This window comes from Psilocybe cubensis, chromosome 4, assembly GCF_017499595.1.
Source record: "Psilocybe cubensis strain MGC-MH-2018 chromosome 4, whole genome shotgun sequence".
NCBI classification, from domain to species: Eukaryota; Fungi; Basidiomycota; class Agaricomycetes; order Agaricales; family Agrocybaceae; genus Psilocybe; species Psilocybe cubensis.
This window is the reverse complement of record NC_063002.1, coordinates 1228741-1250418: the sequence shown is the minus strand read 5'-3', so window position 1 is coordinate 1250418 and position 21678 is coordinate 1228741. Positions and strand designations below refer to the sequence as shown.

The following is a 21678-nucleotide window of genomic DNA, read 5'->3' as shown; positions in this document are numbered from 1 at the left end:
TCTATATTCTTTGCGCTTCTTTTTTCCTTTTACTTCTTTTCTTCTATTTCTTTCTTTCTCTTCTTCGCACGTCATATACCTTTTATTCAACCCCCACATCCTCTTACTCCCGCCATATTCTTTCCCACTTACCCTCTTCAACATCTTCGCTAGTTATCTTTTCATCCGCTTCTCCTCAACCACCACCCCTTCCCCTTTTCCATCAACTTCGTCGCCCCCATGCATTATTCCAGACTTTGCCGCAGGATAATTTTTTTTTTTTGAAAAAGATATGTAGCTATGCAAAACTATACGTCAATTTATGTTGTTGCACATTCACATTGTCTACTATCTTGGATATCAAAAATGCATCATGCTTTTTGGTCCTCATGGTATGGTATGATACTTCAACTTCTATTCTGGCAATATTGACATGGTATGTACATGTGTATGAATAGTACAGGTATGATATAGTTGACACATGCCGTGCCGCGTAGTCCTTCGTGATACTTAGATCTTGACGACAATGAATGGGACCTATGCCACGAAGGTATATCAATTGTAAGGAAGATTATGGAAAAATATGCCAGATACTGACCTCGACATCTTCATCTTCCTCATCTGTCACCATGACCTCAACAACAAGGTGCTTAGAGTGAGGAGGAATGGGCTTCTTGCTGACATGTTCAACCAGGTGGCTGAACTTCATAGGCAGCCTCTCGTCGCTCTATGTGAAAAAATATGCATATTCAGGGACATGCATTAAAAAATAAACGCAACAAAGAGGTTCACCTTCTTCTTTCCAATCCAAGAGTTCCAAAGCATGCTCACGCCCTGGCTAACCATTGTAACCGAAAGCTTGTGCTCTCTCTCAAAGTATTCCACAATATCTTTTAATGTAGGGTCGTTTGTAAACTCGAACCGGTCCCACAGTGTCCACTCAACATCTCTATACTTGGATTTCTTGGCTGCAATAGGCTCTGAGAAGCCAAAGAAAGGTAAGGCCAGGTTGACGAAGCCGTTCTTGTAGTCTTCTAGGCGTTTCTTTCCATCAATAATCTATTGAATACGCTGAAGATTTAGCAATGCTTTTTGAAGGAGAAAAGGGTTACGCACCTTGTAAAGCTCCAAGCACACTAATCCTGTGACAAGTGATGTGGTAGTGGCAATGGCTGGAATAATTTTTCCAGCGATCTGCTTTGTTGTATGCTTGTCAGCGGGGGTGATGTTGTAGTTCATGGCCCGAAGGTTGGAAGCAGCCGTGATGAAATCAATATGATGATTAGTGTCGTCATCCTTCTCGAATTCGCAAGGAGTGAGGCGATATCCTGCAAGAGAAGAAGGAGAAGGAAGTTGGCGGGCCAAGTCTTCTGTATCGACATCTATTAAAATAGGTATTCAACTAATTAAATACATATGGTTTTATGATATGATGAGTTTACTGACCTGCTCCGGCGTTGTTTTGAGGAACTGGGTCATTGTCGGAAATTTGTACTTTGACACCGCTCTTTGGTGTGAATTCAGGTACAATGATTGATTCCACTACTTTTCGAAAGATGGCCGGATTTGTTTCACCACGAAGGCCATAGTTGAAAGCATGCAGATTGGCTGCAGCAATAATGTAGTCCAGATGAGTAGGCTTTCGGTATTCAAAAGTTAGATATATGACGTTGAAAACTGCGGCAGAACCTACATCATTGGCGTTAAAAACAAGAGGATCAGGTGCTCTCTTGGGTCCGCTCCAGAAAGGCTGTCCAGTGCTGGTTGTAGCATCCTTGGGCAAACTGAACAAAAGTTGCTGGATGTCGTTGTTGTAATCCCGCTCAAATTGCAAACGAGCCCAGATAATGCATTCCTCAAAAGTCAAAGGTTTATTAGTGACCAAGAAAGATACAATCTGCTCAATTTGTTCTTTCTGTTGACCCGAATACTTCAATGTGCTTTCTAGATAATTGGGCTCCGAAAGGTAAGCATTGGCGGCTTGAGCAGGTTTAACAAACAAGTTGTCAAATTGAGTACGACTCCACTAAATGAATGGATGAGCAACATAATTTGGAATAAAAGTTAAATTGTGACCTCAATGGTGTGGTTAATGGCATTGGGGAAGTTCTTGATCGTACAGGAAGGTGTTTCCTTCTCAGGAGGATCTTGCGACGAAGCATATGATTCCGTAAGGTTTGGAATGATAACTTGGACATTTCCTTTGGTGCCGAGAGTTCCAGAGTCCAGTAGCGGCTTGCGATAAAAGACACAGCGTTGGTCCATATACAAACCTATAACGTATAGTATTATAGAAAGAACATGCAATGTGTAGGAGACTGTGTACATACGAGCTTTCACATTATCCAATGCGTTCGTTACTCCATCAATGCCGTCAAAGAACGCCTCATCATAGATATCTGTGTCGCAGTTAAAAGAAAAATAGAGTTGATAACATGTATAAACACTGACTTTCAGTTGCGGGTCCGACAGGTTCCTGCTTAGCCAGAATCTTGCCTGACAGATCGGGATTCATATCTGCGACCGCGATAGCAGCAACCTCAGCCTTAAATTTACCGAGATCTTTGGCTCTGAAAAGGAATTGACGATTAAGATTGCTCTTTTCAATGGTATCCAAATCTGTGACATGAATTATGCCGTTTGGACCAGAAGCGACACCCATTAAACTCCAGTTCTTGAGCATCTCACACCCGATGGCCCCCGACCCCACAAGGAACTGCCGGTGATTTGCCACCTTGTCTTGGAAAGTTTTGCCAAAGACTGCTATTTGACCATCATATCTCGATCCAATAGGCTGGCAATCCGCTTCCTTAGGTAACTCGTTCGGCAATGACTCCAAAGAGTCGAAATACAGATGTTGAAACATTGGGTGAAACTTGGCAGAGCAGGCTTTGAGTACCTCTTGAGCAACAAACCCTCCAAGGACTGCATTCATAGCAGGTAAATCACCAGTAGCCTGATAAGCAAGCTCCTTCAGAATTTTTTCGTCCACGTCAGGGTCCAGTTCCTTCGCCAAAGCAACGACGGCATTAGCATCCTCTTCATTTCGTGCTTTGGGAAGTCGGTTGTGGCGAGTAGCAAAGTCTGACAGCGCCTGAAATCCAACATGTAGGAGGGCAGGACGATCAAATTTGGCGAAATCGCTGATGAAGAATTCTGGGCTCTTGAGGGACTCTCTGAGAGATTTCTACAATGGAATTAGCAAATAAATGAAGCATATAGATGTCTGTTCCTCACAAAGTTCAGAATCTTCGGCATCTTAACTTGAGTAAAGATTCCTCCAGTTTTGTAATCGCCAAGGCTTGAAGTGTCGCCAATACTGAAGGTGTACGGTCCCTTAACAGTAATCTTTCGGGGCTCACATCCGTTGAGTTCCGTCATTCCTTGAACCTCAGAGAAGGTGACAAAGTCACCATCTTCTAAACCATGTCTTGTCTCGTCAAGGCAAGTAACAACACCCTCTGTATCCTGTGATTGAATTAGAAACTAGACATTGGTTGGACAGTGATAAATTCACCTTGTCAACAGAGACAATCATCCCACTCAGTGGCTGTTCGCCGGTGGTGTCTACACAGGTAAATTTCGAGCCAAAATCGTTAAACGCGGATCTAGAGAGTATAGTGAGCATAAAACACTTAATGAAAACTAAAAAAAGCAATAGAAGTACCCAAAAAGGCCCCTAGTCTCAGCGGCAACGAAGTGTACGCCATGTTCATGGGTCCAGTCATTAATTTCCAACTGCTTCTGATATGATACCTCGCAAAGGACGACAACCTATAAAAGTTGTTAGCATTTGACGTACAGCCATCTTGATTATACATACATGGAAACCTTTAACGAGGTCGACCGTTATTTCTTCCCCAGGGTTTCCGCCGAGATCTCGAACGGGAACGTAAGTGTTGAGCTCAGCCAATCGCGGTAGAGTCGCTGCAGCTCGCGATTTTCCGACATCTTCGGCTCGTAGGAAAAACTGAACCAGAATGAGAATTGGAGAATTTAGATACCGCGCAGACATACTTGCGAGCTAAGATCCTGAACAGTGACAGGCTCTGGGTCATAGATAGTAACTGATTTCACACCAGCGAGTGCAATATTCTTGGCTACATTATCTTCAGTTTTAAGTTTGGGATTCATGTAGAATGGCGCTCACCGATTTCGACACCAAGACCTCGCATTCCGACGATGAGCACATTGGATGCAGCCATCTTCTTCATAGCTAGAACATCATTAATGATTGCAGGCTCTACTACGTTGATTTGAAATACCTTCATGCCCCAGCACATAACTATAGCATGGCTTGTGAATGATCTGTATAGGCAGGAGGTTTGATACTTACAGTTGGCGAGAATAGAGACCTTCATCGATCGCGGCCTCGTCGATATCCATCTTATTGGCAAGGCTGGCAGAATCGGCCATCGTAAAAAGAGTTAACGGTATAAGTTTTCAACAAATGGGATTTGGGCAGATGAAGGTAGGTTTCGAAAAGGGAGGAGTGGATGACTCGTGAAGAGCTGATTACAACTGCATAGTCACCGCATTCTAACTACGAGTCGCGATCTAATTGGGTCATGTGATCATTACGCTTTATTAATCCGATTCGGCAATCGGCCATGGTGAGTCGAAACATTCCTAGTGGATGGTTCAATCCTCGCTCGTAGTTATGAGCACTGTAGATAAAAATAAAATAAAATAAATTAAGCAGTGTGGTTGCCAAACACAAACGTCAAGACTTGAATAAAACCAACATTGGATGTAGTGACTACTACGAAGTCCGGGGTGGCGCATGTCGAATCATTGAGTCATAACCTCACAATGCCTTTCCAAAAATTGTATAAAACCGGAAGCTCAACTTGTGTCAGGTTGTAAAATTATGATCTTAGTTTCAAAAATCATACTTGCAGGTTATTATAAACTCAGCCAGTCTTGAAAGGGTCTGTATGGACTAAAAATTTGATGATTTGGCAGGCGAAGGACTACATGCACATAAATTTACCAAATATCTTAGAGTGGCATGTTTTCTGGGAAAGTTTTGTAGATTTTGGCCAACAGTTTGAAAAGGCCTGATAGAGATGGTCTTTGTGGCCATGTCCCAGAAGATATTGCAAATGTCGGCCCCATTCTGCAAACTGCAGGAAAAGATTAAACCTGGCAAGCTCAAGATCAAGCACCGCATGATGAGAAATTGGATTTGAGAAGGGAGTTACTGTAGGGCCGTTAGAAATTTAGTACCTCAGTGTAATATTTGAATGACTTGGTAGGAGGTATGTATCATATACCATTTGAAGCTGTGCTCATCTCGGAAATATTTGGAAGATAAAGTGAGTCTAAGGGCGACCATGATCACGTTTAGTGTATACAGGGAACTCATCTTGAAAAGATCGCTGGGTAAAAGCTGGAATGCATTGCCACGAATGCAAATACTAATGTACTGCGAGCTGCGAGTATCAGAGCCATAGCAAGGAAACTCACAAGCACACAAGGGATCGACGTATGAGAGGGACGCCATCTTTTCGTTGAAAAAGTAGAAGATTAGAAAGCCATCTCCTTACTATTGAAGTTTTCAGGCGCTATTGACAATATGACTGGGGTAGAAGTCGTAAGTTGCGCCGATAACACCGAGGCGGCCCAGGTCTGCCTGGTGATCTGAGAGACTTGGGAAAGTATTGCCTCCGTCTGGACAGCTTTCTGTCATACATAAACAAGATCTGAGGAGGAAGAACAAGTGAAAAAAGTCCAGTATAAATGACGCAGTACGTTCCACTCGATCGCAAATCTATGACCTATTGAGACAAAGTAGATGCAAGCATAAACCTCACATGGAAGATAAGCGGCTAGAGATAAAATTTGAAGAGCAAAGAAAATTGTTGTAAGTGTCCAAGAGGCAGGCAGCGCAGAGAGCTTGGGTTCAATGCAAACGCGTCGAAAAATTTTTGTAGTCAAATAGATTGAGGTCTGAACTTGAGAGTACCATTGTCTACAGAGTTAGCCATACGTGAGTCACAATATGCAATTTGCCACCCTTAAAGGCTGTAAAGCATCCGAAGGCACAGAAAGTGTGTCCCGCAATTTATGATGGACCAAAAAATATAGTAGTCGTAGATTAGTTGCATTTAACAGTTGACTTGATCTACAGGAATTGTCAAATGAGCTGTTACCATGATAGAAGAACAGTCGAAGGCAAACACAGAAGGATGTGAATTCAACATCCAGCGACCACGGTAACATTTATTTACGGTAGAACTGATCAGAAATGTTAGTAGGTCTGTTCCGGGCAGAGCGAATACTACTTACGTTGCGTCGGAAATTAAACCATAATGACAGACACCCTCGGTCGAAACTACTTCTGAAACCACTGGAATACAGAGTGAGCGCATGGGACACGTGGGTGAGGGTGCAGCAAACTTACCGTTTATGCGAGAATTCCCATTCACGGTTAACAATGCGGAATGCGATATCTTCGTAAGGAGGCCCTGCACTAAAATGTAATAGTACGGTTTCGTCATTGCCTGGCTCTTTGACAATTTTGTATGTAGGCGCCTTCGATTTGTCAATGAGGTCAGGATAGAATATGTTAAACTACGAAAATTATGTTAGAAGCGTAAGCAAATCTTGGTAGAAATCAAAGAACCTTGTATCCTTGAACAACTTTTGGTGGGGGGTTATCGGTGCTATGCAAGATCAATCAGAACTTTACATACCGACACAAAACGGGATGGAAGGACTAACTCGTAATGTGTCTGATTGTACTTGTTCCACTCATAACCAGTGTGAACGCGATTGAAGTACCTTGGTTTTCGAGGCCGATATTTATCTTCCCAGTTGTAACTTGTTGGATTAGTGATGTTTTCCTCTAAATTGAACAATTCTTCCTCTTCATCAAGATCTTTCTCTGCTTCTGCCCTGTAGAGGGCTTCCGACGCGAGGTCTGCGCTACTTGCGGCTGCTTCTTCGTTTTCAACTTCGACAGGAGCAGCCTGAGCAGCTTTGGGAACGAAGCGGGAAGCAGCAACAGCTCTACGTTGCTCAAACTGTGCAAAATAGATGCAATGTAAGACATATAAATATCTGAGATAGAGTGTCGTACCAATGCTCGGCGGTCCTCTTTATCAATCAAAATGTCGATCTCCCGCTCGTCTTGCGCCAACTTGGTTATATCTATCATGGGAGGGCTCATCGCGCGGTCGTACTTTTCAATATCTTCCGTAGGTATCACTTCTTCAATAGCTCCCATCTCGACAACAGGCTCAGCAGCATGTCTTCGAATTGCAGAACGTGCGACACCAGCAAGAAGTTCTTCTTGAGCCTGTAAAGCTTCGTCGCGTTGGCGTTTTCTCAATTGTTCGAGCCTATTGCGAACTACAACTTCGTGTAGACTTCTAAGTTTTGCCTACATGGTTTGGGTGAATGATATGATCTCCAAAGGGGCGGCACATATTACCTTTGACTTCCAAACTAATAGCTTTTTCAATAAGCCCTCCCAATAGTCGGTATCGACAGGTTCTCCGCTTGTAAGCTTTTCCTGGATACGTCGTTGTAAAGATGACAGTTCGTCATAGGACTTTCCGGCTAGCAATGCTGCTATATCAGCTTCCACGGCGGCGGCAGCTTCAACACCCATGCGTTTATCGGATTGGATACGGTCCAAACGGTCCTTGCAAACCACCATCATATTCTGTAGTTGTGTGAGCAATACTGGTTATGATATGTAATGAAACCCTACCGTCCAGAAGTCAATATTAACTTCAGATGTTTCCAAACCAAGGTAACGTTCAATATCGTTGTGTAATTCGTGAGTTTGATCAGATGATAAATTCTGGTAATTTTATAACTTAAGAGAGAGGAGAATAAGTTTGGCAAGACTCACATCAAAAATGTTATATGGCTCGTCGAGATCGATCTCAAGGCCGGCTTCCTCTTCATCCTCTTCCTTCTCTTCCTCGTCATTCGGAGGATTGACATACTTCAAATTTAACGCTAGAAAATCAATGGCTTTCGCCCTCTTTTCTTTTATTCGAATAGCTGCTCTTCTTCTTTCCTGTTCCAACTGGAAGTCTCCGTCTTTGGATAGCCATTCAGACATTTGTGCTGATTCTTGGAGCCTCGACATCCTTAGTTCCTCTTCCTCCCTCAGCCTTGCTTCCACTTCCCTCTCAGCACGGCGTCTGTTTAGCCGCTCGAGCTCTTCTTTCGCCTCTTGTCTCCGTATAGCATCCCTCCTCTGGGATTCAGCCAAAGTGAGGCCTTTCTTGCGTTCCATTTCGTTCTTTTTATGCCAATTGAATTGTTGGTCAAGATTTACGTCGTGGAATGGGTTGTCGGTCGCGCTATATATACTAAGCTCAGCAACACGTCGAGCTTCTTCCTCTTCCTTTATACGTCGTTTCTCAGCCTTACGGGCCCTTCTCTCTTCGGATTTATCACGTTTCCGTCTAGCACGATAAATGGCTTGAGACTCCATTCATTAAATAGAAGTAAAAGCACACTTACTTTTTTTCTTTATGCTCTCCATCCCTACTCCTGCTTCGGTCCCGTTTGTGGTGACGAGATTCTCTGTCTCTGTCCCTACTTCTACTCCGACTTCTGGCCCTTGACCTCCGCTCCTCGTCTTTTGATTTGTGGTCGCGATTAGATGAGTGTGTTTCTCGGTCATTGCGCGGTTCCACGTCACGGTGTCTGCGCGGAGACCTAGAGTGCGAACGTCTGGGCATTGTCCCAAAGAAATAATGTCGAGTCAGAAGTTAGGTATGAATTTGATTAAGCTGACTATGTACAACTATAAGTCGTCATTGACGCAAATGGCATAGACCCCAAATTAGGGTTCTGGGGTCATGTCCTAATCGGTCTAGATACATTTTCTATCAGCTTGACTCCGCGATCTGCAGCAATCTTCATCTTTAATTCACGAACTATACATACGATCCTCGATTCAACATGTCGGAAAACACCTCTGCAATTGTCGCTAGGGCAAGTATACTCTATCTCATTTCTTTGATCATCTCCCTGCTTCTGGCCTTTTCTCCATATCTGTTGTACTTCAAATTTACTGACGATACTCTCCTCGCTTTGTAGGAAGATGAGGTCGACGTTCACTTCGAACCTGTAATCAAGCTCACCGAGCAAGTCGACACGAAAACTAATGAGGAAGATGAGGAAGTTCTTTTCAAGATGTGCGTTAGCTTAATCGACGCGATCGCGATAAATCAGCGCCACTAACCAACTGGCCATTTTTACGCAAAAAAGGCGCGCAAAGCTGTTCCGCTTTGACGCTGACTCTACTGAATGGAAGGAGCGCGGAACTGGTGATGTTCGTCTGCTTTCGCACAAGGAAACCAAGAAAGTCAGACTTGTGATGAGACGCGACAAGACCTTGAAGGTTTGCGCAAACCACGTTAGTGAGTACTGCGCTATCATTGTATCATTGGATATATTATCTTATCGATCCATAGTTTCTGGTGATATGCGATTGCAACCCAATGTCGGATCTGACAGGAGCTGGGTCTGGAAAGTTGCCGCAGACTACTCTGAACAGCCTCCTACCGCAGAAACTCTTGCCATCCGCTTTGCCAATCCCGAGAGTGAGATTTTGGTATCTAGATACTCAGCAACAATTCTAACTCGCTAAACAGATGCTAAGCTTTTCAAGGCTGCCTTCGAAGATGCTCAGAAGACCAATCTGGCGCTAAGTGGCAAAGCCCCAGTCCAGACAGAGGGTGCCACGAAAGAGGAGGAAGAGGAGAAAGTCGAGGAAAAGACTGAGGAAAAAGAGAATGCAGAAGAGGAAAAGCCTACTGAGGAAGAGCCGAAGAAGGATTAAGTTCCATCATCGTTATCGATGGGGTTTTGTGTGCGCGTAGAATGCAACTCCATTCTGCGTCAAATTTCTGCCTTACAGTCCTCGCTACTTTTATATTCCTGATACAAAATGGAACACTGTTCAATTTGTTGTTGTAAATGTTTGGCGACCCTGCCATAAATCGGCGCCTTTGAATGCATCGAACGAGTACATTATAAACGTCAGATTATTTTACAGATGTACAAATACAAATTCACCCGAAGAGATTGTCTAGTACCCAAAGATCCAACCGTGAACCAATCTCCTTAAAGTTGGGTGTAATGTCCTTCTTCAGTTGCCCAGGCTTCCCAGAACTTGACAGCCTGACCTTTCTTCCAGTATCCTGGTGGTGCTGTTCCTTTTACAGTATTGACCGTGATTAAAACGTGAAAAATATCCTACACAGAGAAACAGTCTTATTCAGAGGCAACGGCAGAACTAATATTGAGAAAACTCACCGAGCCTCTGTCAATGTTAGGTCGAATTCGATGCGTAAATTTGAAGCTTTTAACGCAGGAAGTTGTTGGTACTTACGGTACTTCAAACATAGGATCTAACAGTAAAGATTCCTGAATTTACCGCTTGACTAAACTGCTCACACTGCTGTATAGTATGTCGAAATAAAGCTTACCATGATTCCTCGCAATCCACGCGCACCACCACCACGTTCATAAGCCTTCTTACAAATCTCGTCGAGGGCGGCAGATGTGAAGCGAATTTCAACACCAGAGTAACCAAAAAGAGCCGTGTATTGTGAAACAAGAGAACCCTTCACTTCCGTAAGAATTTTTCGAAGGTCAGGTATAGTCAGCGGAGCCAGCGTTGTGATCGAAGGAAGACGTGAGATAAATTCAGGAATAAATCTTTGGGGAAATAGATGAACTGTTGAAGGCAAAAGAGCAGAAATAACAAATATTCACCCATATTTGATCAGATCTGCCCAACAAAGCAAATAAGAAAAGAAGAAATTTTAAGATAACGGTTTTTTTGCGCACCGCCAGTTTCCACGAGATCAAGAGGATTGGGTGTTGCTTTGCGATTGGAAGTAAAGAAGGGCAGTGACGTATCTGACGACAGATTAGCGGTAAACCCGATAGACTGCTCAAATCAGCACTCAGATGCGCAGAAAAAGGTATGACCACTGACCCCCTTGGCAACACGTTGTTTGATGATTTTATCCAATCCAACAAATGCGCCACTCAGGATAAACAGAACATTTGAAGTATCAATATGGTAAACGTCGGGTTTAGCTGTCCTCAAATTGCAGATATATTGAATATGAGATATACCCAAAGTATTGTCAGTATCAAACTTACATGCAGCCTGTGTTGCCCTTTGCCCTCCTCTGGAATGAGGATCGCCAGAATTCTGAGGTGGAATTTCTGCTGAAACACCACCTTTAGCTTGAACGGTCACTACAGCTCCTTCCATCATTCGGAGTAAGGATTGCTGAACGCCTTCCCCTCCGACGTCTCTTGATCCTTCTGTACCAGAGCTTGATCGGCGTGCAATCTTATCTACTTCATCAATATAGACAATCCCCGTGCTTGAAGAAAAGAAGGAAGAATTTAGTGGTGCCTTTTGGAGGAAGAATGTAAACATCGAAGTTACCTTGCTCTTACGGGGTCAAAATTAGCTGCTTGCAACTAAACAGCGTTGGTGGGATATGGTTGTGAACAGACGATAGACGAAACTTACCAATCGCTGAATTGCCATATCCACATCTTCACCGACATCTGGGAAGAGCAACTACGTCAATTGAAGGCTACAATTTCTATATTACATTGCTCACATCCTGCCTAAGTTATTGTAATATATTAGTAGGTTACAGAAAATGATAGTCTTGCAACTCGCCTGGGTGAATGAGGTAGCATCGCTAACAGAAAACGGTACATCAAGAACCTTCGCCAGTGTCCGAGCAAGGAGTGTTTTTCCTGACAAAATAAGTATCAATTGAGGAACATTATGACCTCAATTGCAGAGCATTCACCAGAACCAGTCGGACCCCTGTCAAAAGAGTAAGGGTTTAATCAGAAAGCGAAAGGAGGTTGAAGCCGGAGAAATAACACGCACAGTACGAGAACGTTGCTTTTTTCAAACAAAACAGGCCTGTCACGGCTACGAAATGAAAGGGAAGGTATGCGCTTCCTCAAGGGACGCAACTGAGCAGTGGATATTGGTATATCTATAGAAGTTTAGATACCACTACCTATTACGACCAAAGATCTGACCTGGTCCGGCTTGCTCAGAATATGGATCTGGGTGGCATTCAGGATCAGAATACCCCAAATTGGCTCTGACACGATTATAGTGGTTGAACACTCTGCAAGGTGTCATTGGTGTGATCCTCTTACAAAAGATAACTTTGCGTACGCAACAGAAAGAACCTTCTTAGCATTTTCCTGGCCGATCACAAATTGATTGAGGTATTGTACAAGCTATTGTCGGTATTCTTGTTGAGTGGGTTGCTATATGCATGTATGGTGAAAGGTCAAGACCTCACGGGGCGTTGCAAGACCAAATCCAGGGGGGTCAATGAGCATTTCTTGGTCATTTGCGTTGGGTGCCGCATCTCGTGGCTGAGTGCGAAGGTTCCTAACATTGAACCTCGAATAGTTGATCCTTGACGCTGTTGGTGGCTTGCCAGCAATCCTAGTGGTAAGCTGAATCGTCCACATGTTTTAGGCCGGCTAGAGACTTGATACAGTTATTTGGCGTCAATCGGTTATACACACCAGTAGGTTAAGTGAGTGAAGGATATAACATATGTTTGTGTAGACCGGTTGAAGTGGCTAACACGCCCCGACTTGGCATGCCATGGGGGCCGTCCCAGGAAGTGCATTCCTAAAATAGAACAGTCAATATTTGCAACGGATGCTGTCGCCTTGAAGTCGATACGTGTCCTCATCAAGTTCACCTCCTGACACTACTCCTTCCACTTATTCTTAATTCGCCACAATGACTCGGCTGTATACCCGGCATTTCTTTTATTCCTGCTTGACATTGCTTCTCGTTCTCCCGACCATTGTATCTGCCCACCTTATTGAAATCCCAGCAGGAAAGAAGGAATGCTTCTTCGAGGACCTACACGTCCATGACAAAGTAACTCCCATTTTATAGGACATGTCTAGAGTCTTGTTATAGCATATCTAAACATACAAATAGATGACTGTAACGTACCAAGTCGGAGAAGGTGGTCATTTGGATATAGATTTCTGGGTAAGTAGCTTTTTGTCCTTCAGCTGTCCGTGGCAAGTTCGCGGTCATTCAATCTAGTTCCCTAGCTGTCGGATCCAACAGGGAAGGTACTTGGCAAGCAAATAAAACAATCCACAGGGCAGTTGGCTATCACCGCAGAGATAGACGGCCGACACGAATACTGTTTCTCCAACCAAATGAGTGCTATTGCTGATAAATTGATCAGCTTCAATGTCCACGGAATCATATATGTCTCAGGCGATGGTACGCATATTATATCGTTACATGCTATACCTTTAACAACACCCCTTACTTTCAGATGTTGTTGCTCCCATTGAACGTGAGATCAGAAAACTAGCCGCCGGTTTAGCTTCAGTCAAGGATGAACAAGAATACATTGTCGTCCGCGAAAGAGTCCATCGCAACACCGCCGAATCCACAAACTCTCGTGTCAAATGGTGGTCAATTCTGCAGACCATTGTGCTGTTTTCTGTGGTAGCGTGGCAGGTATATTACTTGAAGGTGCGAAGCACATCGTCGTCGTAGTCCCGCAAGTTCACTGATGTTGGGATGTAGTCCTTCTTTGAGGTCAAACGTGTAATTTAGGGCCCTATACTATCTACTCCTAAGACCATAATATTGCTATCGCAAAAAGTTGTTTAGCGCCATTTTTTTGGTTGCATTGAGTGTTGGATTAAGAACACAATGTCATACATCAGGTAGGATATGATGATCGGCACACTTTAAAAGCAGACAACCACCATTTATGTTCATTTTTACGGTGGATTACGAATAAGCAAGGGGCACAAGGAACAATCTATCTAACGACCGACTATATTTCACGGCGTTTGACAATCACTGGCAACATTCCCTTCGCCAATACAAAGAAGTCCTGCAAATCTGCCTCCCAGTTCGAGCGATCCCAGTCCGGTTTTAAATCCATGTCAAACCGTTGCACAAGCGTGGCGACAACGACGCGCAACTCCAACTGCGCCAAAAGCTTTCCTGCACAATTCATGGGCCCAACAGAATAAGGAATAAATGCTGCATGTATCGTTTTGATACTCGAATCTTTTGAAAGCCACCTTTCAGGAAAGAAGGCAGTTGGATTTGGACAAAAATATCGCTCGTCGCGATGAATAGCGTACGGAGGCAAATAAACCCCCGTCCCCTCAGGTACAAAGCTATGAAACTTGTTAGTATTGATAACTTATGCATTGTCACAGCAGTTCCCTACATGGATCCAATTAACTTCCCTCCGGTTCCTGTCTCCGGGGCCCGCTGTAAGCTGCTGGCGACAGGTGGTTGAAGTCGCAAAGCTTCGTTACTATAAAGCAGGGTAAACTACTGACAAATCTTATGAAGTGGCCACTTACATAACCGCATTCAAGTACGGCATACTTGAGAGTTTGGTTGTATCATCTGCAGGAACTTGGCCTTCTTTGATTGGGAAGTTATCATCGACTTCATTGCGAAGCCTTATGATCAAATCAATTGTGGTATCGTATTTGTGAAACATGCAACTTCACCTCTCAAAAAATGATTTTTCGGATAGGATATAAAAAAATATATTGCTGAGGGTGGTAGCTGTCGTGTCTGACCCAGCGACAAGGGCCAACAGTGCGTCGGACGCATACACATTAAACGGTACAGGTTTGGGACTGGGACTGACTTCATCAAGCTATTTCCGTCTATCAGCAAAGCAAGACAGGAATTTTCTTTCCAGAACCTTACCAAATGCGAACTTAAGTCCTCTCCTGTATATGCCATACCCCGTTCAATCCGCTTATTCGCCATTTTGACTGCAAAATCTATGAGCTTGGTTGATGCTTTCCCCAGCCCTGGCAATGCGTATAGTATGGAAGCCGCCCAAGGGATATGCTGCGAGTAAGCATTCATTCTAGAATTTGTTCTCTCTTTAACCAAAAGCATTTTAGAGGCATTTTCCGTAAATACCTAATACCAGTCTCCATGAGCTTCCAGAGCCCGTTTACATCTCCTTCGTGCATCAATTCAAAGAATCCTCCAAAGCTGTTCACGTTCCTTCAGTCTTTGAATTCAAAAATAAATGAAAGGCAAAGATACTAACGCCATATCTCCCATGAAGTCGTACCTATTGGACTAGTGAGATACGAGGGCCTTGAATTAAAGAAAGACGACTCACGCAAAAAGCGACATCCATTCCGCCATATCCACCTCCTTATGTTTCAGGGCAAGATCTTGAAGGGAATCTACTAATTGGTCTACACGGACTCGTAAGATTGGCTCGTATTTCTTGATTCGAGATATATTGAAGGCTCTGTTCCAGACCTTGCGACGTTGAAGATGCTCAGCAGTGTCGCGAATCGCTATCAAAGAAACTTCCTTCCTCTTGGGGGAATGTCTCCCATCCCACACTAAAGGTACATTGTAAACCGGCCGAAGCGTTAGTAGACAGAATGATCGACCTACCAGGTCCTTTGCCCATTCCATCGGCGCCAAGTATAGACTGAATGGCATCGACATCACAGAAGGATAGTTCATTTGGGCCTTAAATTAATCTTAATCGTTAACAGGAATGTTTTTGATGTAGATGAAAAGATACCTGTTCTGACAATGGGACCGTAACGTTGGTGAAGGCTAGAGAGGGTGCGGTGGAACTGTCCTGTTGAAGAGTGGTAGACTCCCCAAAACTTGGTACACTTGGCGAGAAGAGGTCCAGGATACTTCCAGAGAGGGTGTAATGGTGATAGTCGATAGAGGATCAAAGATAAAAGAAGTGTCGCATAGGTTGCACTATATGCCGTCAAAACAGCTCGAGGAGTCAGAGTGTCGCCGTAGTGAGGCAGTAAAATGTACACGGGGGCAACAGGAAAAAGTAATAAGGCAAAATTTAGGAGACGGAGATGCTCCTGCTCAAATTTGTTGAACAAAAGATGTAACGCCTAGAGCAAAAGTTTTCATTTGTAGTTGTAAGTCGTCACTGCATATCAGTGAGTGGGCAAAATATATCAAGGAAAAAATGTTTACCAAGCCACAAATTATGGGAGACAGTAAAGCATCAATAAACGCCTTATTGGGTAGTTGAAAAATCCCCGCAGACATTTGGATTTCGAAGTCGGGAGGGTTCGTCTTGACCTGTAGGGGTTGAGTGCTTGAGAGTACTACTCCTGGATTTATAGACTTTCTGACGCTGGCATGTAGTCAGCAATGAAGACACAGTTGACTTGAAACCCGAATATTTACCCCGCGCGGAAAGGGAGCTTGGGGGCCCTATAAATTAGTCAGAATGCCATAAAGTAGAAACTTCCTCTTCCGACATCATGCAAACTTGGTCCTTCAGTTGCCAACCTTGCACTGATCTATAAATAGACAATGGTTGCGCGCCAAGGATGGACCCTGGATGATTCTTGAGCAATTCGTAAAATATATGAATACGCTTCCCAAGTACTTGTCACAAGTAAATTTGAATAGCGGCTCGTCCGATATGTTCTTCAAATTTCTACAGTAGATCAACGTTTTGCTTATAAACCGATAAGTTCGCTATACCTTCCAGAAGCAAGCTCAAATCTTGACTAACCATTTGAAGCACTTAACACCGGGCATCATGCATAGATTAGATACATTTACAAGAGGCCAATCTAATGCAGACAAATAATACGAAATGAAGTTTTAAAGGCGCCATGAATTTTTTATATCCGAGGGTATACAACAGTGGTAATTAGAAAACCAGGTTACAGAAAAAGCTAAGTGCATAGTACATAAACTAAATAACGAAATGTCATGGATGGTCGTAAGTGGACGGATGAAGGCATAATATGGGGCTAACATCAACAATTAACAATAGCGAGAATAAACAATCGACGGTGGATACAATTACAAGGTTCACCAGGTCCAGCTCAGCGCCATGTTGGTTTGAAGGATCTGCTGGCGCTCAAGTCCACACTAGAATTAGGGTCCATCACGGTTGATAGATTTGCCGTACTTAGTGACCCCGCTGCTCTGTTTTTTGCTAAACCGGCGGTTAAAGTCCGTGTTAGGGATGTTCGCTTAGACCGCCGCGCAGGGCTGGCTGGTACAATAACACGACGGGGACCACTTTTGCTTAGTTCTTCTCCCGTAAGAGGGGGGATCTGAGGAATCAGGCTCGAACGACGTCTGACTTTCTCATTCCGGACAGGCCCAATATTGGATCGCCTTCTACTAGAAGTTTTGTTCGCTGGACCCAATGTTCCGCATGTTTTTACAGTTGAAGGGCCTCGTCGGTTAGGCGATCCAGCTATTCGATCCCGTACTTTAGGTACGTGTAAGTTTCCATCACTCGAGCCGGAGTCGTCATTAGGTCCTACTCGATTGAGATTCATATCCGATAGAGGGTATCCTCGGGGTTCTACGACACCTTCATCATCTTCTCGAAGGCTTCCTAACGTCGATGGTTTTGACTTTGACTTTAAGAAGTTGGGATCCAAGCGGCTTGGACGTGACCGCTTTGGCCGAGATGAAGCTGCAGAGTTTGCCGAAAGTGACGTAGATGAGGTAAAAAAGCTCATACTGAGGCTGTCGTCCGTTTTCTCATTCTCATCTTCCCACTCGCTTTCAGATCCAAGAACCGATGGAGGGCGAAGAGGAGAAGGTGCACGAGGAGGGGCGGATTTGATCGCAGGAATATCATTGGAAGGACTGGAGGGTATAATGTTCAGTGAAACAGGTGGAAGTATCTTGTCACCGCCATCGTCAATTTCTCCCTGCCCTGCCTCGTCTCGCCACTGTACATTCTTTGCTGATTTTGGAGCTTTCCTCTCCTTATCTGATACTCGTCGATAAGGCTGTGAGGCTAGACTAGACCTAAGAGACTTGCGGGGTGACTTATGAGAACGGCGAGGCGGAGATGCAGAGATAGACAAGTTGCCATAGGATGATGTCCTTCGAGTGGGCGCAGATTTGATTGGTAGGGGCGCGGAGGGGACCGAGCTTATCCTTCGTCCAAACGTGACACCATAGTTTTCAAAATTTTCATACACAGACGAAGTCGGAGACGATCCAATACGTTCTTTGACGAGGTAAGTCTCGGTAGAGTGACCCAAAAGTTTTTGGAATGTTTCATCATTTTTGCTCCTCATGGTATCCAATGAGTTGGCGATTTTTCTCACTTCATCCTGATCCAGAGATGATCTGAGAAGATGCGAAGCCTCTCCTACAGCAACTGTACACCGACCAAGCATACCTATGAGCTTGACCGTGATATCTGCTAGGTCACCAACAGCTTCTCGCATGACGTTTCGTTCGTTTTCAGCCTTTAACTTGTCGATGGTTGCTTTAACAAACGAAGTCTCGAGTTTTACATTTTCATGACCGATGTCATCGAGTTTCTCGGACTTTCTTTCAGAAACTGCACGCATTGTGGCATCGAACATAGCGCTGGAGTTCGAAGAACGCTGAAGTCGAGTGTTGAGGACAGATCCAGGTTTGGTAACTTCCTCCTCGGGTCCGCTGAAGGCCTTGAGTAGCGCCCGTTCTGCTTGAGACGCGCTGGACTGGCCTTCTGTGTCCATCTGGGAGAGACGAATCTGAATTGCGTCGAGTTTCAACTTTGCAACTTCGAGTTTAGCTGAGCAAGTGGCACCATCAACAATGGACGGTTTAGTTTGCTCCAACTTAAAATGTACATCCTTTCTCGATCGCTCAATTTCTGCTTTGCATTCTGCCTTCTTTCGAGCTTGCATCTCTTGTTCGGTACCCCTTTTCCCAGCTAGCTTCTCCTTCAACTCAGCGACTTCCAAGTTGAGCCGGTTAATGGCCTCCACATATCGCCCAACATGACGATCCACATTAACCACGTTACGGGTTACAACTTTCGTCTTTATCTTGGTGGCGCGCTCTGCGTAAACCAAGGTATTGTGTGTATCGTCAAAATGATTTGATGTAGGAGCCACGCAAACGATCATGACAGTTTTACAATTACCGCCAAGTGAGAATTTGAGCAAGCGAGTGAGCTTGCTGTTCCGGTACGGTACGTGGCGAATTGCACCACCACTTTCGCATAAGGCATTGATGCAGTTTCCTAGCGCCAGCAATGACTTGTTGATATTGGCACCTTCAACCATTCGTTGACCCATATTCATCGTTGCTGCCGCACGTTCACTACCGGCGAGATCAATTATTGAGAGTGTGCCCATGGTTCTTTGCTCCGTAATAGCGGCTGTGCGAGGGGATTGTGTTACATGAACCTGTAGTACAGCATGAGAACGGGAGCTCGTCTCATTTGCGTGCGTTGGGCTTTGTGTTCTCCTAAGATTCCCTTGCAGAACAATTTCTTTGACTTCCTCTGCAGTGCGAGGTTTCAACTCTACTAAACCCACGACCTTGACAGTTTTATCTTCACGAATAGAAAGTCCACCGCGTTGAGTAGGTGCCCCTGGTTCTGCCAGAAGATCACGAATTTCTTCGTTGTAGATTTCTAAGAAAGTGACCATGACTTCGACATTCCATTCTTCTGACCGGTCTTCAATGCGTTGGAATAGATCTGCCATTGTCAGGTAGATGATGCCGGGATCGTTGTCCGTGCCGCTGATTGTATGTGTTTTACCGCAACCAGTTGCCTGAAATGCGTAAGATTATGAGCTATTCAATGAGAGTTACAGTAAATAACGTACACCATATGCAAACACAGTCGCATTGTAACCATCGAGCAGACCCTGTAGTAACGGTTTGGTTGTGGCTTCGTATACTTCTTCCTGACGTGCGTGGTGACCAAAGACACGATCAAACATAAATCGTTTGTCTTTGTAGCGTTTAGTTCCTGGAGGCATAAACCCCCGCTCCATAAATGCACGGGATCTGTCCTTTTCGTCGGGGTCGAATGTCAGGATCCGGTCATCAACAATTTGAACTATGTCTCGCAGAGTTGCGGTGTTGACAACTTTTCCAGGAGTCGACAGAGCACCTTCTCCCCTGAATGTTTCATCATAGCAGGGTTCCGGGAGGCGGGCAGCCTCCGATGGAGTTGGCGGTCGCACTCGAACTGCAAACTAGGTCAGGCAAAACAGTGGAACAAAGGGTAAGCTCAAAGCACCTGCAACGGTGATGGAGCCTGCGGCAACCATGAATCTGATGGACCTTAAAACTCAAACGGAATTCAGCAAGCTTTCAAGATGAAGGCGGCGTTATTGACAATGGAGGTATTTAGTACTGGTCGTTGGAGAAAGAGCAAGTTGAAATTGCAATTACATTGATTACCTGTCGCCACATTCGTAAATCCAACCATCAGCGTGTTGAGTCACGTGCTCGCGACTGTCTCTATCATCCATCTTATCTCTTACCTTTTAGGGACGAAAGAAATTTATGTTCTTGTGAGTTATTGCTCCGACTTGTTCTTGACTCGCCAACATGTCTATCTCTATCAATTCTCCTGCTGATTTTCATGTTCATTTGCGACAAGGTTCCATTTCAGAACTCATAACACCTCATGTTCGCAAAGGAGGATTTGACGTTGCCTATGTCATGGTGGGCATGGATAATCTCCGAATTCCTCATCCTGTATTGAGACTTTGACTCCTCGAAGCCAAATTTGAAGCCACCTGTTACCACCACTGAGCAGGCACTTCAATATAAAGCCGATCTGGAGAGGATTGATCCCAATGTCAAATATTTGATGACATTATATCTCTCCCCAGAACTGACGCCGGATGAGATCAGGAAGGCAAAACAAGCAGGCATTGCAGGTGAGTTCTTCTCTCTTTTCCAGACGCATTATTATTTATGACCGTGAATTATAGGCGTTAAATCGTACCCCCGTGGAGTAACGACCAATTCTGACGGAGGAATTGAATCATATGAGACTTACTATCCCATATTCGAAGCGATGCAACAAGTCGACATGGTTTTGAATTTGCACGGTGAAGTACCGTCAGACGCAGAGGCGGCTAGTATTTTGCATTTGAATAGACATTTCTTCAGCACTCATGTCGTTTCCACAGAATATTCATGTACTGAACGCAGAGCCCAGTTTTTTGCCTCACTTGTTCAAGATTCACAATGCATTCCCTAAATTGAGAATCGTGCTCGAGCACGCAACGACTCGGGCTGCTGTCGAAGCTGTAAAAAAATGCGGACCCACCGTTGCCTGCAGCATTACCGCCCACCATCTTGCTCTTATTGTGGACGATTGGGCGGGCCAATCGTGGAACTTCTGTAAGCCCGTCGCAAAGTTTCCAGACGATCGACAGGCGTTACGAGACGTCGTAAAGGAAGGTCAGTCGAAGGATATTTTGAAGGGGAAAGCATATCGATATATATCTGACGCTGTTTTCAATGTCAAGGCCATCCACGATTTTTCCTTGGTTCGGATTCTGCTCCCCACCCACCAGCTGCAAAATCTACCAGTACCCCTACTCATGCATGCGCAGCGGGTGTATATACATCCCCAATTTTGCTGCCTCTCGTGGCCCATTTGTTAGAATCTTTTGGAGCACTCGACAAGCTGCAAAATTTCGTCAGTGGATTCGGGAGAGCATTCTACCAAGAACCTATAGACCAGAGTAAGGGGGCCAGAGTTATCAAGCTGCGGAGACCGTCATCGAAAAAGATTGTCGATGATAAATATGTATTGGGTAACGAAAGTTTGATACCCTTTTGGGCTGGTAAAGAAATAGGATGGGAAATCGAAGAAGACGATTGAGGGTTTAGTTGCC

General features: G+C 44.4%; 7 protein-coding genes across 7 annotated transcripts; 3 read left to right on the top strand and 4 right to left on the bottom strand.

The window, feature by feature from the left end:
* Positions 1 to 489: 489 nt before the first annotated feature.
* Positions 490 to 4395, bottom strand: JR316_0004513 (Ubiquitin-activating enzyme E1 1; the record flags this gene model as incomplete). The annotated part of the gene is made up of 17 exons (XM_047890277.1): positions 490 to 516; positions 578 to 706; positions 772 to 1038; positions 1096 to 1361; positions 1426 to 1618; positions 1673 to 2005; positions 2056 to 2252; positions 2310 to 2378; positions 2431 to 3166; positions 3217 to 3447; positions 3497 to 3587; positions 3647 to 3753; positions 3803 to 3949; positions 3997 to 4079; positions 4130 to 4195; positions 4245 to 4264; positions 4316 to 4395. 17 exons carry the CDS (start codon positions 4393 to 4395, stop codon positions 490 to 492), a joined length of 3042 nt encoding a protein of 1013 aa, XP_047750038.1.
* Positions 4396 to 6381: 1986 nt separating this feature from the next.
* Positions 6382 to 8437, bottom strand: JR316_0004512 (Cactin; the record flags this gene model as incomplete). The annotated part of the gene is made up of 7 exons (XM_047890276.1): positions 6382 to 6555; positions 6608 to 6647; positions 6706 to 7007; positions 7064 to 7366; positions 7418 to 7651; positions 7700 to 7792; positions 7844 to 8437. 7 exons carry the CDS (start codon positions 8435 to 8437, stop codon positions 6382 to 6384), a joined length of 1740 nt encoding a protein of 579 aa, XP_047750037.1.
* A 473-nt stretch (positions 8438 to 8910) lies between these two features.
* Positions 8911 to 9793, top strand: JR316_0004511 (single stranded nucleic acid binding protein; the record flags this gene model as incomplete). The annotated part of the gene is made up of 5 exons (XM_047890275.1): positions 8911 to 8934; positions 9049 to 9146; positions 9220 to 9371; positions 9426 to 9554; positions 9606 to 9793. 5 exons carry the CDS (start codon positions 8911 to 8913, stop codon positions 9791 to 9793), a joined length of 591 nt encoding a protein of 196 aa, XP_047750036.1.
* A 232-nt stretch (positions 9794 to 10025) lies between these two features.
* On the bottom strand, positions 10026 to 12489 carry JR316_0004510 (ATP-dependent Clp protease ATP-binding subunit ClpX; the record flags this gene model as incomplete). The annotated part of the gene is made up of 11 exons (XM_047890274.1): positions 10026 to 10169; positions 10443 to 10693; positions 10807 to 10909; positions 10958 to 11061; positions 11128 to 11357; positions 11510 to 11547; positions 11662 to 11745; positions 11881 to 11996; positions 12043 to 12134; positions 12185 to 12249; positions 12310 to 12489. 11 exons carry the CDS (start codon positions 12487 to 12489, stop codon positions 10026 to 10028), a joined length of 1407 nt encoding a protein of 468 aa, XP_047750035.1.
* Positions 12490 to 12769: 280 nt separating this feature from the next.
* JR316_0004509 (Endosomal protein P24B) lies at positions 12770 to 13615 on the top strand (the record flags this gene model as incomplete). The annotated part of the gene is made up of 5 exons (XM_047890273.1): positions 12770 to 12913; positions 12977 to 13030; positions 13096 to 13273; positions 13329 to 13531; positions 13586 to 13615. The coding sequence occupies 5 exons, from the start codon at positions 12770 to 12772 to the stop codon at positions 13613 to 13615; spliced, it is 609 nt and encodes a 202-aa protein (XP_047750034.1).
* Positions 13616 to 13841: 226 nt separating this feature from the next.
* JR316_0004508 (Kinesin-like protein 6) lies at positions 13842 to 20091 on the bottom strand (the record flags this gene model as incomplete). The annotated part of the gene is made up of 16 exons (XM_047890272.1): positions 13842 to 14193; positions 14247 to 14336; positions 14386 to 14487; positions 14539 to 14690; positions 14744 to 14909; positions 14966 to 15040; positions 15099 to 15122; positions 15174 to 15405; positions 15461 to 15538; positions 15594 to 15933; positions 16019 to 16181; positions 16235 to 16261; positions 16878 to 16933; positions 17284 to 19587; positions 19642 to 20009; positions 20061 to 20091. 16 exons carry the CDS (start codon positions 20089 to 20091, stop codon positions 13842 to 13844), a joined length of 4560 nt encoding a protein of 1519 aa, XP_047750033.1.
* A 283-nt stretch (positions 20092 to 20374) lies between these two features.
* Positions 20375 to 21665, top strand: JR316_0004507 (Dihydroorotase; the record flags this gene model as incomplete). The annotated part of the gene is made up of 5 exons (XM_047890271.1): positions 20375 to 20491; positions 20550 to 20709; positions 20764 to 20913; positions 20945 to 21238; positions 21307 to 21665. 5 exons carry the CDS (start codon positions 20375 to 20377, stop codon positions 21663 to 21665), a joined length of 1080 nt encoding a protein of 359 aa, XP_047750032.1.
* Positions 21666 to 21678: the final 13 nt, after the last annotated feature.